The sequence below is a fragment of the Montipora capricornis genome, chromosome 9 (genome assembly GCF_036669925.1).
Source record: "Montipora capricornis isolate CH-2021 chromosome 9, ASM3666992v2, whole genome shotgun sequence".
Taxonomy (NCBI): domain Eukaryota; kingdom Metazoa; phylum Cnidaria; class Anthozoa; order Scleractinia; family Acroporidae; genus Montipora; species Montipora capricornis.
This window is the reverse complement of record NC_090891.1, coordinates 29,773,338-29,785,837: the sequence shown is the minus strand read 5'-3', so window position 1 is coordinate 29,785,837 and position 12,500 is coordinate 29,773,338. Positions and strand designations below refer to the sequence as shown.

The window sequence follows — 12,500 nt, the reverse complement described above, 5'->3', positions numbered from 1 at the left end:
ATAGCAACCCAAATTTTGTTGAGGCAAGTTGCGTGTGAGGTGTACTTGCCCAGCTGACAACTTTGATGCTCCTGTCCTCAAACGTCCGGGCTAGTACCGGTACCCTTTTCCTTTGCTTCCAAAGTGACTGTTGAATGCACTTCAATAATCCGAGACTATTTCTAGTAATAATTTATTATCATCGGTACTTAGGGACAGCATAATTGCAGGTTAGGGTCTATGTCAAGTTACTATCCTCTAAATCTCACTGGGAGTTGTGATTTTTAATTAAAATTCTTAAACATTGTTATAATAATTATAATTATTTGTAGTATTAGTACTTAACCAAACAAAATGTTCCTGACGTTTTTTTCTACAGTACTGAGAGTAACTCAACACTCATCTTTGTAACAGCCACTTTTTTATGGTTGAATAATATTGTCAATGACCAGTGGATAAATGCAAGCAACCTCGTTCCCAAGTCTCTTCTACCGCTCCAGGTGTAAAGAAGAAGAGACATCCCGGCAACAAGTCTCAACATTTTCACCTTTCATTATTCATTTTCCGAGTTCAGTGGCTCTTTTGATTCCTTTCATGAACATGTACACTGTACTCGGTCCCATAAGGGTTTTGAAACACGTGTAAAATGTAATGAAATAGCATGTATGGTTTCAGTGGATGTAGTCTCATGTCTTGTGTAATCTTTTGGTGGCACCCAATTCAGCCATTTTGCGTAATTTGTAAAAAAAAAAATGCTGAAGACTGCATACTTTTCCTAGTGTTCCATTTCGTTTTGTCTGCTGTTTATATTCCTGTCCAGTCATACTTTTTTTACCATAATTTATTGTTTTGATTTTGCAAATTCAGGTTCTTGCTACTGTAGCTGATCCTGACCTTGGTGGAAGAAATTTTGATGAAGTTTTAAGAGATCATTTTATAGTGGAAATTAAGGTACAGTGTAGGCCTGATTAAGTTTACTATCTTTAAGCCTTTTCTTTGCCATGTAAAAGTCATACACTGTATGCCTTAATACAATTGAAAGTCAATTGCAGCATAGACAAGTCCTCGCAAGTACATTTTAATGTCCGTCTTTGCCTTTATTTTCCCATTTCAGACCACGTGATGTTACTCCAGGGAACAGTTTCTTTCATATGTCGCCACATGCATATGTATGCATAACTTATGAAAAAACAAAAGGAAAATTCCCTTGGGAACATCACATGTTCTGAAATGAGAAAATAACATGTACAAGCTAAAGAGGTCCATGCTGTTTGGTGAGAATATGAAGATACTTCCAAAAAATATTATTCAATATTTGAGCAATCAAAAGTCAGTGCAGTCTAGCCAAAGCTAACAGACTATGTGCTGCTAGGGTTATGCATGGAAAACACATGCACGCATTTTGCGCATGTGTAGATGCTGCGATTTCTGTGGCCAGTACTGTAAGTCACTGCGCTACGAGAGGGTGAATTTTCTTAAGATGGCTTTCATGTACTACAGTTTTCCGATCAAGATTTTGAAATCTGTGAAAGTAAAGTGACAAGTTGTCTCTTCTGAAGTTTTAGTCAGTGCAATTAATGTAAAATGTAATTTTACCTAGCAAATATATGCAAATTAGGGGAAAAATGCTAAATATCGTGCCTGAATTCCTTGAGGGAGACTGGAAAGTAGACTTTTCAAAGGCCTTTTTCTCAAAACCTAGCTGTATGACCAGGGTTAAAATTTTGGGAATTAGTAAACAATATGAAGACGAAACCATCAACATTTTTTAAAAAGATCTTTCAGACCGTTTTTTCAGTTATTATCAAAATAGAACAAAATAGGCATTTTTGCCATTTGCAAAAGACCTGTCTGACAGATTAAACTGTTAAATTTTATCTTTATACATGATTATTTTTTCTCGCTAAGGAAATCCTGAAATTTTAAGGTCGGATTGTGTCGCTGGTTATTGAGAAAAAGGCCTTTGAAATGTCTAGTTTCCAGTCCCCTTCAGGAGCTCGGTCACTGATTTCCCTGAGTTGCATTTACTTGTTAGGTAAAATTACATTTTACTTCAGAAGAGAAATGCTGTTGCTTTAATTTCACAGATTTCAAAATCTTGATCTCTTTCTTCGGAAAACTGTACAGTAAGCCACCTTAACTTACCTTACAATTGTCTTTGGGTGAGAATATAGAGTCAAATTTATTTGTAAGCCAAATTATCACTACATGTAGTTATACTGAAGCAACTGGAAACCAAGCAGTTCCAGCACACTTAATACATAATGTTGAAAACCGTTTTAATGGTACGATTCTTTGTCTTTAATGATCAGAAAAAGTACAAGTTGGATGTTGCATCAAATGTGAAAGCTGGGATCCGCCTAATTCGAGAATGCGAGAAGTTAAAAAAGCTGATGAGTGCCAACTCGCAGGATATTCCAATGAACATTGAGTGCCTGATGGAGGACACAGATGTCACTGGTAAAATGAAAAGGTGCTGACTGCTCTAGAGTATTGAGGTGCTTCTTTAGCCTGGCAACGTTTTAGCTGTAAACACTGGCATACAAGCCACACTTTTTCTCTTAAAAATAAACTTGCAATAGTGACTGCAGCTCCATGCAAGTAGGAAGATGACAACTATCCTCTTCAAGCTATAATGTGTACGGATTGGTAAGGCATCAGAGCTTATTGATTAAGTTTACAGCTCCAGTTTAGGGCTCAAAGGACTTGTGAGTTCTAACCTTTTGGTTAACGTCCCCAAGGTCTTGGCATTTGGCAAGGTACAATTTTCATTTGCAAGAATGACATTAGTTAGATTGCTATACAAGCAGTTTGGTTTACAGTTTTCTCACTGGAAAATGCTCCAGGGTTTCTGTTTGGGTTAAATTGAAAAAATAGTCCAAACTCCAGCTGCAGCTTATACATGCACATTGGTACTTTAATTAATTTTCACTGATAAATAAATATTGCAACTCACAAAATGTCTTAAAGTGCCTTTTGCCTCTTGTAAATCCTTAATTTGCACTTTTTAGAGCTGATTTTGAAGAAGAAGTTCAAAGTCTCCTGCTGAGAGTCGAATCAACTTTGAAATCATTGCTAGAGAAATCAGGTATGTGCATGTCATCCTCAACTCATTAAAAATAACTATTGCGGGGCTCAAAATTGCTACCAATACAGTCACATTTGTGACTGAATTTTCTCTTGTGACTAAAATATCTGTAGGAGTTGCAAATTTTCAACTGCTTTCACCTTTGCTCTTACATGTATGAAATAAATGGGTTAGTGGTTGCTAGTTTGCTAATATAAATAAAGAAATGAAAAAAGTATTTTGTTTCAATCTGAAGATATGGGGCAAAATTGTAGCATACTTTAGCTGCGTTGTTACCTGCACAACTCCATTCCCTTGATCATTTGCTATTTTCATTGGTTTTCTTACGCTCACGTTTTGTTAAACTGCTGGCAACAGGATACAGCGTGATGACCCGTGATTACAAATAATACATTTAGTAACTAAAACTTATGAACTTGCTACTAATTTTCGTAAAATTTTGACTGGAATTTTTTATATCTCTAGCCCTATGTTGGCTTCATTTTAGTTCATTGTGTGAGTTAATTATTGTTTTGATGAAAATAAAGATTTTTATTAATTTTGTTATGTTTTAAGGCCTAAAGGTTTCTGATATAGAGGCTGTTGAAATAGTGGGAGGTTCAACGCGCATTCCTGCTGTAAAAGATATAATAAAGAAGATTTTTTCGAAAGAAATAAGCACAACCTTGAATGCTGATGAAGCTGTTGCCAGAGGCTGTGCTCTGCAATGTGCCATGCTTTCACCAACGTTTCGAGTGAGAGAATTTGTTGTCACTGATGCAGTTCCATACCCAATTTTTTTGACATGGAAGTCACCGAATGTTGATGATGAGGGGTATGAGTTTTTGTTCTCTTTTTTTGTTTAATGTATTTTGATGATTTTGATGGTGGGTGTTCCCCAACTTATGCTCTGGGCAGGGGCAGATCCAGTATTTTTCTTAAATAGGACCGAGGGTCTGAAATTAACTTTTTGGTGCAGGCGCCAGGTGGCAACTACAATTTTTTTTCAGTTGCTAGATGCAAAAAATTTAATTTGGTCGCCAAAGAGTGTCCATAATTGTTTGCTTCTGATCATAGACAGAAAACATGAATTTCGAAAATACATTTCTTACGAGCGCTTCAAGCATTCGTATTTCATTTGATGTCGATGCTCTTAGACTAGATATGGTTATTTTGGTACTGTGTGTGATTTATCAATCACTGCATGTCCGTTTTTAAGGTAACATCCACATCATTGATTGTCTACCCTGTTTTATTTACCTGCTGGCCAATACCTTACCTTACTTACCTTGTACCTTGTTGCTCCAGGGAGATGGAGGTTTTTGCTGTTAACCACGCTTTCCCTTTCTCAAAGATGCTGACATTTTATCGCAAAGAACCATTTAGTTTAGAAGCAAGCTATGGTAAAAATGTCAATCTACCTCTTGAAGATGGCTTTATAGGTAAGCTACTTGTGTTCCTACAGTGTACATGAAGTTCTGTAGATAGGCTGTTGCAAACTGATTGAGAATCGTGCATTTTAAAATTGGAAGATTTTTCTGGTGCCATGGCAGGAGCAACTTCTCAGCTTTATTTAAGCAATTGTCTCTTACAGATCCTTAAAAACTTCAGGTGGCTTGAGGTGTCTGCAAGTGACAACTCCTTAAAATTAATTGTCCAGTTTAGTGCAAGAATCGCTTTTGACATCTCAGCTTTAATGTTACCCTCAAATATGTTATAAATATCAGTATACATAAATTTTATTTCGAGTCCTTTCACAGGAACATACGAGCAAAGTTACTGTAAACAAATTGACTTGCTCCCAACTCAGGGTTTTTAGTAAGAGATTGCGGCCAGCAAAACTCGCTAGCTGTTACACATGAACTCGCCACCTTTTTTCCTTTGAAATTACCCCAAATTTTACGAATTGGATCGGCAAAGTTTTGTTCATGAAGGACAAAAAAAAGAGACGCCAGAATTGTGAGTAATTTCGGCAGCGAGTTCTGTTTTCCTGTCCATTCTAGGATCGGGCACACACATTTTTGAAGAAGCAGTCCAGTAGTCCAGTACTTGGTGTAAGCTGCCTGATATGTTAACTACAATATGACATCCATGAAAGGTCTTTTTTTTCACAACTGATAAAATACATTGCACACTTAACAAATAGATTCCATGTTGCCGTGCGTCTGTTCAGTAATAGATCACAGATGACATAAAAATGTGGTAAGAACAAAAAAGTGGCACACAAGGTGATAGCCGAGTGTGTCACTGATGTTCTTACCATATTTTGACGTCATCTGTGATCTATTACTGAACAGACCCACGGCAACATGGAATCTATTTGTTTTATATATAATAAAGAATTAAACTTCATTCGCATAAAAGCTGATGGTGACTTCAATCGTGTATCTGTCCTCTAATAGATCATAGGCAAGAACCAATCAAAATCCGTGAATAACTTGGGTTATTATGTAAAGCTGTATAGAAAGGAGCCTTAAACGGGCTATATCATGCTATTTCCCAACATATGTTTTGCTGTCAACTGAATTTCCAAAAAAAAATTAGAGTATTCATGTACACTCTCTGAATCAGAAAAAAAAAAACAAAATTGAATTATATCAGTGTTCTATTTAAATACCCTAATTTGTGCTCCTGAATGCAGGAAATGTATTCTAAGAGGCCTAAATTTCAAAATTTCCCTGTACAAGCCTGTGTCTCCATTCTCCGCCTTCTTCGAAGGTTTTGTCACCTACTAAAATTTCTGAAAACCCTGCCAACTGAGTTGCCGCACGGTCATCGCAAGGTTCATGGGTTCAAATTCGTTGAAAGGTCAGCTTACAAGCCAAATGGCCCATCAGGCCGGAGCTTATCCCCCGTTTCTGTAGCATGAAGCGACTAGGAGTATTTCTACTCCCCCCTGGATGGGATGCCAGTCCATTGCAGGGTTGCCCTCAGCATTTCGACGGTACCCTTTTATACACCTGGGTAGAGAGAGGCACCGTGAGAGTAAAGTGTTTTGCCCAAGAACACAACACAATCAGGACCCGATCCTGGACCATACGCTCCGGAGTCAAGGGCACTAACCAAGAGGCCACTGCACCTCTCTGAATTTTCCAGGTGTCTATAAGAGATACAGTAGGTGCTTGAATTGTCCAGTTACTGTAAGTGCAAGGCCACTTCACCTTTCAGACTTTCAAATAGTAGATACAATGTATTAGTGAGATATTTTAAGAAATAATAAGTATAATATTTATTATTAAATTCTCAACCTCAGATAATGCAATTCTAGCTTTCTCATTGGTTCACTAGATCTTGGTTATCAGCCACAATACCTGCGTTTGACCTTGCATGGAAATGAATGGGGCAAATGTCGCTCAGCATAAACGTTTTAGCACCGGGAATTCACATCACTTTCCGGTCGTTTCTTAAACTTAAATAAAATTTAGCAAAACCGCAGGTTGATAATTTAATAAAACAATTATTCCATTCGCTGTTGGATACGAGATTGGCCATTTGCCATCTCGTATCCAACGCGGGCTCATGGAATAATAGTTAATTATTACTGGTCAAATTGTATAGTGGGATCTGATTGAGTTATCATTAAAGGTGATTTTATATTTAGGGAGTTTTTCAGTCCAAGATGTTGTACCAAATAAGGAGGGCGAATCTTCGAAAGTCAAAGTTAAAGTTCGTTTGGACATCCATGGTGTGTTTACTATTGTTAATGCAAGTTTGGTGGAGAAACTTGCCACTGCAACCGATACAGAAACAGAGAAAATGGAAGTGGAAGGACAAGACAAAGCAAAGGAGCCAGATGCTGCCACTGAGGTATGTTATGTTATCATGGCCGGCAGTCGGCCAAGGAATAATTTAATCAGTGATGCTGCACAGGCTCAGCGGGCCGTTTTTCTTTACCCAGAAAATAAAATTAATTACTTTTACCATAAACTGCAACTATTTTAAACAGATTTAGCATTAATTTTTTAAATATTAATGAAGCATAAGATGAATGTTAATAATAAAATTATTATTAGTTTTTTTAAGAGATTTCGTTTGGAAGCAGATGCTTTTCAAATACGTTGTTTAGAGCATTTTTTTTGTTTTCTTCTCGTTTATAGATATAATTGATCATTATTGATGTGATTGTTATGATTTATTGACGGCTTGAAGTAAGAAAACTGTCAACAACAGGTTATTGCCGGCATGCTCCCCTAATTTTGATGTAACTTTTGTTATTTGTCTTTATTTTATTTTAGAAGACTACAGACGAACCAAGTGGATCGCAAGAAGGTAGTGAGGAACCCATGGAGACCTCCGCTGAGGCAAGTAGTTATTTTAAGTTATCCGCTGACAAATACAGCTGTACATTGTAGTAACCTTCATTATACACTACTAAAACTCTTTTATTGAAGTACATTCTCTGCCAAACTTGTTTGTCAGAAAATGAAACAAAAGGACAGCGGAGACCTACCGAGCGAAAGAAGCTGGTTTAGGGTGGGGGGGAGTTGTGAACCCACAACCTCCCTCACAGGTAATTCATTGGTCTGCTATTTGGTCTAACTTGTTCACGACTGTTTGTCCCACAGAGCTCAGATTCCAGTGAACAGAAAGTTGATTCTGCAAAGAGCAACGAAACGGAAGGTGCAGAAAGTAGCAAAGGAAAGAAGGAAAATGGCGCACCTGCTAAGAAAAAGAAACAGCAAGTCAAGACAATCGAGCTTAAAATAGAGACATCAACACCTGGATTAACATCAACACAGCTACAGGAGAAGATTGATAGGGAGGTATGTTATGGGAAGTGACTTTCCATCATCCTGTAAATAGACGCATGAATTTACTGTAGCTGTTGCACACAATTAACGTAAGAACTGTTAGAAACAAATTATGCAAGAGACTGCTGTAAGCCATTGGTTCGAAAAAATTTTTGGCACGTGTTTCCGTGATAAGAGCTTGGCTTATAATTCAAAAACTCATTAATAATTCATGAGACTAACAACGACAGGATTTCTCGTTCTCCTAAACTTTCACTCGTGTTTCCACAACTCGATAGAAACACGGTGCATGTTTTCTAATTCTTAAGTAAATATAATACACAAAGAATCTTAATCCCGGGAGATTTGTATCGGGTACAACATTGAGTTAGCCGATAAGGTCTATCTTCCACACCACTTTCATCATCATCATCAGCATCGTTGTCATTATCGTCGACGTCAGCATCGTCAGCATCGTCGTTATGATGGTGATAACATTTCAGAAGTGTTAAAATCAGACAACAGGTGTTACAGGTAACAAGGAACCGCGCACCGGTGGCTCAGTTCGTTGAGCATCGGGCTGTCATTCAGGAGGTCACGGGTTCGAACCCCGGCCGGATCAACACTCAGGGTCTTAAAAGTAACTGAGGAGAGAGTGCTGCCTTTGTAATGACATCTTCTGGGATAAAGACTATAAACCGTCGGCCCCGTCTCACAAATATCTTCTATGTTCATAAGCTCCCTGTGGGACGTTAAAGAACCCACACACTATTCGAAAAGAGTAACGGATGGAGTCCCCGGTGTTGTGGCTGTCTTGTTCTCTCCAGTAGAAGTGGCTGGCTTGGCCAGCTTGGCAGTGATGTCTCCAAAAAGTGTTACGGTGTATGAGGCCACCTAAGCAGAAACAGCCGCAAGTCAAAAAGGGACTTTGCCGAGTGCTGGAACATGTAGATGTAGATGAAGGAATACATCTTCTAGCCTTTTGCTGTGGGTTGGTTTTTGTGAGTGTAACAGTTGCATCCTGTAACAGTCAAAAGGCTCTCGTAAATGGCTATGTAATCATAGTAATTTACTAACAGTAGTAATTTGTTTTATTGCAGCATCAAATGATATTGCAAGATCGTAAGGAGCGAGAAAAAGGAATTGCCAAGAATGCAGTGGAAGCGTATGTCTATGACATGAGAGGAAAACTGTATTCACAGTTAGAGAAGTTTATAACCGAAGAGGTAATAATTGAGTTCGGGTATAAGCGGCGCTCGACTATCTCGAATATATGTTGTTTGTGCTTGTTCTCTTTCAAAAAATGTGTTAAAGATAAAGGACCTTATTTTACAAGGGTAATACGTGCCAATGAATTAGAGTTACTGATTAACTTGTGGACCTCGGTGCGCACCTTTTAGCCCCCTTCCTCAGTCAATGCCCCGTTTTACTGGTATTTAAAGCAGCAGCTACACGGATCAGAGGAAAGTCGAAACAGACGTCGATCGATTGAGACTAGGATCGAGCTGGCGACCTCCGCTCAGATGGCCGTGAACTAATTTGTTTTCATTTTCTACTCCATTGTCAATTGTCAATTGACTGTAAACGGGGCTTTTTATGTATTTTCCCCTCTATGTCTTCTTAAGGGAGATTATCATTTTTTGGGCTGCATTTCCCGCGCTTGTTTACAGGGCGCTACTAATCACAAAACAACCAGTGGTCTGGAGTAAAATGGCTGAGGGCAAATACCCAAAGCCGGTTTAATGTCAATCTCGAATTAATTAAAATGGACAGTCTAAGGATTTGGACAAAACGATTCCGCCCTGTAAAGGTGAGGGCACAAAAACGCCTGAAAAGGAACTAGGCCGCCTATAAGACACGCGGACGGGACAAGGGGAGGAGGTGGGGTCGAAAAGATGCAATATCACCAATGATGATCTGCAGAATGAATCAATACCTCGTGGCGTAGCCGAGCTACTCGTGATACAGTAGAAAGAGGGGGGTCGGCGTAATGAAAATATAACACCTCCAACGCTAGCCCCCGTACGTGACTTGCTTGATTACATAACCATCGTCGCGGCGTAAGAAACTGCGCGCGTGACTACAAACTTGCTTGTAGCTGAAGTAACATAATAGGATTAATGGCAACCGCGGGGAAAAACATAAAAATCCTATTCGCAAGCAAATATTTTCTTTATTGGCAAGTGATGACATTTATTTGTTTAGTCTTGTTGTATCCTGGGTGAAGATGTTTTTGCTTAACCCGTCTTGCAGGCGAGAACAAAATTTGCTGCTGAACTTGAAAAAACCGAAGACTGGCTGTATGAAGAGGGTGATGACCAGTCCAAGAAAGTTTATGAAGATAGACTTGATGATTTGAAGGTAATGTGAACAGCGAGGTGACAAAAAAGGTTTGGTCGATGCAATTGCACTGATCAGAACTTGGAAGTGATTGACAAATAATCATCTTGGATAATTTGCACGCTCAGGCATGCCGAATGGGCCAATTTACAGTTGTCTGCTGTCTTGGTACAGACTTCATAGAACTTATCATTTAAATTGAAGAAATTTAAGACGTAATTTACATTATATACCTTTAAGGAGTTTTAATATAACAAAGCACTTATGTCTGGTCCCTCGGGAAACTAATTAGTTTTGTTTTCCCTCGACTTCGTCTCGGGAAACATGAGGACTCTCGGGAAAACAAAACTAACTGATTCCCTCGGGACCATACATTAAGTGTATAATGTTGCCCGCTCAGACTTTTTGGCGGGAAACAGTTTTATCGTTGGATGTCATGTGACCTCGAAGGAATCAGTGAGAGCGCGCCCTCTTGGCAAAAAAATTCCAGCTCTAAAACAAAAATCGTTTTTATCCATGTATACTTAGTCTTACGTTGTCATCAAAAACTTAATTTTTTTTTTCAAATTAGTTTAAGCAAGGACAATGGCAAACGTCAACGAAAACGTCACTGCAACCATCGTAATCGCGATTACAGTAAACACCCGCATAGAGCGAGTTTCAATCGAGTGTCGTAAAACCAAAACCAAAGTAATTACTTTGGCCAATCAAAAAGGACGGAGAGAATCCATTGAACCAATCAAAACTCGAAGTAATTACACGTAGCCGACACAAAGTGCGGGAAAATGTGCACGCGCGAGCCACGATTGGTTTTGCTTTTACTTCTGATTGGTTGAAAAAGTGGCGGGAGAACATTGAACCAATCACTGAGTGAAGTAATGCAAAACCAAAGCAATTCGCTAATTACTTTCGACACTTAATTGAAAATCGCTGTATACACTATAAGAACAAGTGGATTAAGAACATCAGGCTGAAAAATAAGAACAAATTCAGCCTGGTAAATAAAACACGTTCTTAAGGGCCCACTGACGTATTTTTTGGGGTGCGTTGCTAAGGAGGTAATGGTTAAGTATTTTGAGAGAATTTGACATTAGGTGCGGTTACACGGGGCACTTTTACCGTGGTAAATTGCCTTTTTACCACGGGAAACTGTATTTAGTAGTGTGACCGACGCTTCCCGAGGTAAATTTCCCGTGTTAAATATCCATGGATACGTCAAAAAGATCAGTGGAAGCGCCCATGACATTTAACGTGGGAAGTTGGAAGGTTGTTGTGATGCACGAGGTACAAGAGCCAATCGCTATGCTGATGAAGTTGTGATTAAATTTCCCGCCAATGAATTGCGTGAGATTTCGTTTTACCTCGGTAATCTTCGTAACGTGTGACCCCTAGTTAACACGGTATACTAAATCCCAAGTGTGAGGCACCGTGGGATAATTTACCGTGGGAAATGGCATTTACCATGGTGAGTGTAACCGCACCTATTATTTTGGTCAGTTTCCAACTTTTGTAAGCCAATGACCCTAAATATGACGTCATCATGCCACGCCCATGGTCACGTGACCAATAAAAGAAAACTCTAAATTTGTCTCCGTGCTACGCAATTTGGGTATTTAATCGATGGTTTGATAATTTATATTCGTTTTTGCATCCAGCCTAGCATGGTTTTCTTTTTATTTTGAAAAATGTTGTTTTTTAAGACATAAACGATACTGAAATACCCATAACTTTTTCAAAAAAAGATGATTTGAAAAAATCAATTCTTAGCTATATTCTGTATTTGGGGGTGAAATGTGCCATATAAAAAAATTAATTCAATTTAAAGACTGCTGGAAATTTAGCTTTTCTCAAACCGGAAGTCAGTTCGTTTACGCATGCACAGTTGATCTGAGAACGAGCGCGATGAAGGGCTAGGAAACACCTTCGATGGAAACAACAGTTCGTGCGGTGACTTTTGCTTGTGAGTGGGTTTTCTTGTTAGCTCATGATATGATGACGTCAGTTACCGGAAGTAACATTTCACTTCCTTAGCAACGCGCGACAAGTCCGTCTGTGGGCCCTTAAAGTGCCCCCTATGACCAAAAATTCAATTCTTATTTTTATTTGGATTTCAAATCTCTGTTATCAAAACGCTAAGCGACCAACGTCTTAAGCCTTGATTTAAAAAAGACACCTGTTTATTTTAACTGGAAATTTCCGATTTAATGGTCCGCCATTACTAACTGATTTTAAGAGAGCTGGATGGAGGAGAAAATGACGTCAAAGGCTCACTAGTTTAAGAATGCAATACGCGTGTACGCCGCAGAATTATCATACAGCAAGGGAGTTTTTGGCTTTCAGACTTTGAAACTCGCGTTGTGCGTATGTAACAAGCTGCATTCACA

At 38.8% G+C, this 12,500-nt stretch overlaps 1 protein-coding gene across 1 annotated transcript in view; it reads left to right on the top strand.

The window, feature by feature from the left end:
• The window catches only part of LOC138016944 (97 kDa heat shock protein-like), a 24,518-nt gene that overhangs the window by 6,109 nt on the left and 5,909 nt on the right, over positions 1 to 12,500 (top strand). The window contains exons 7-16 of the mRNA XM_068864131.1: positions 847 to 930; positions 2,292 to 2,452; positions 2,991 to 3,067; positions 3,623 to 3,881; positions 4,355 to 4,488; positions 6,648 to 6,853; positions 7,282 to 7,347; positions 7,612 to 7,809; positions 8,877 to 9,002; positions 10,030 to 10,137. Of these exons, the coding sequence (XP_068720232.1) occupies positions 847 to 930; positions 2,292 to 2,452; positions 2,991 to 3,067; positions 3,623 to 3,881; positions 4,355 to 4,488; positions 6,648 to 6,853; positions 7,282 to 7,347; positions 7,612 to 7,809; positions 8,877 to 9,002; positions 10,030 to 10,137 (1,419 nt within the window). The remainder of the gene's footprint in view (positions 1 to 846; positions 931 to 2,291; positions 2,453 to 2,990; positions 3,068 to 3,622; positions 3,882 to 4,354; positions 4,489 to 6,647; positions 6,854 to 7,281; positions 7,348 to 7,611; positions 7,810 to 8,876; positions 9,003 to 10,029; positions 10,138 to 12,500) is intronic.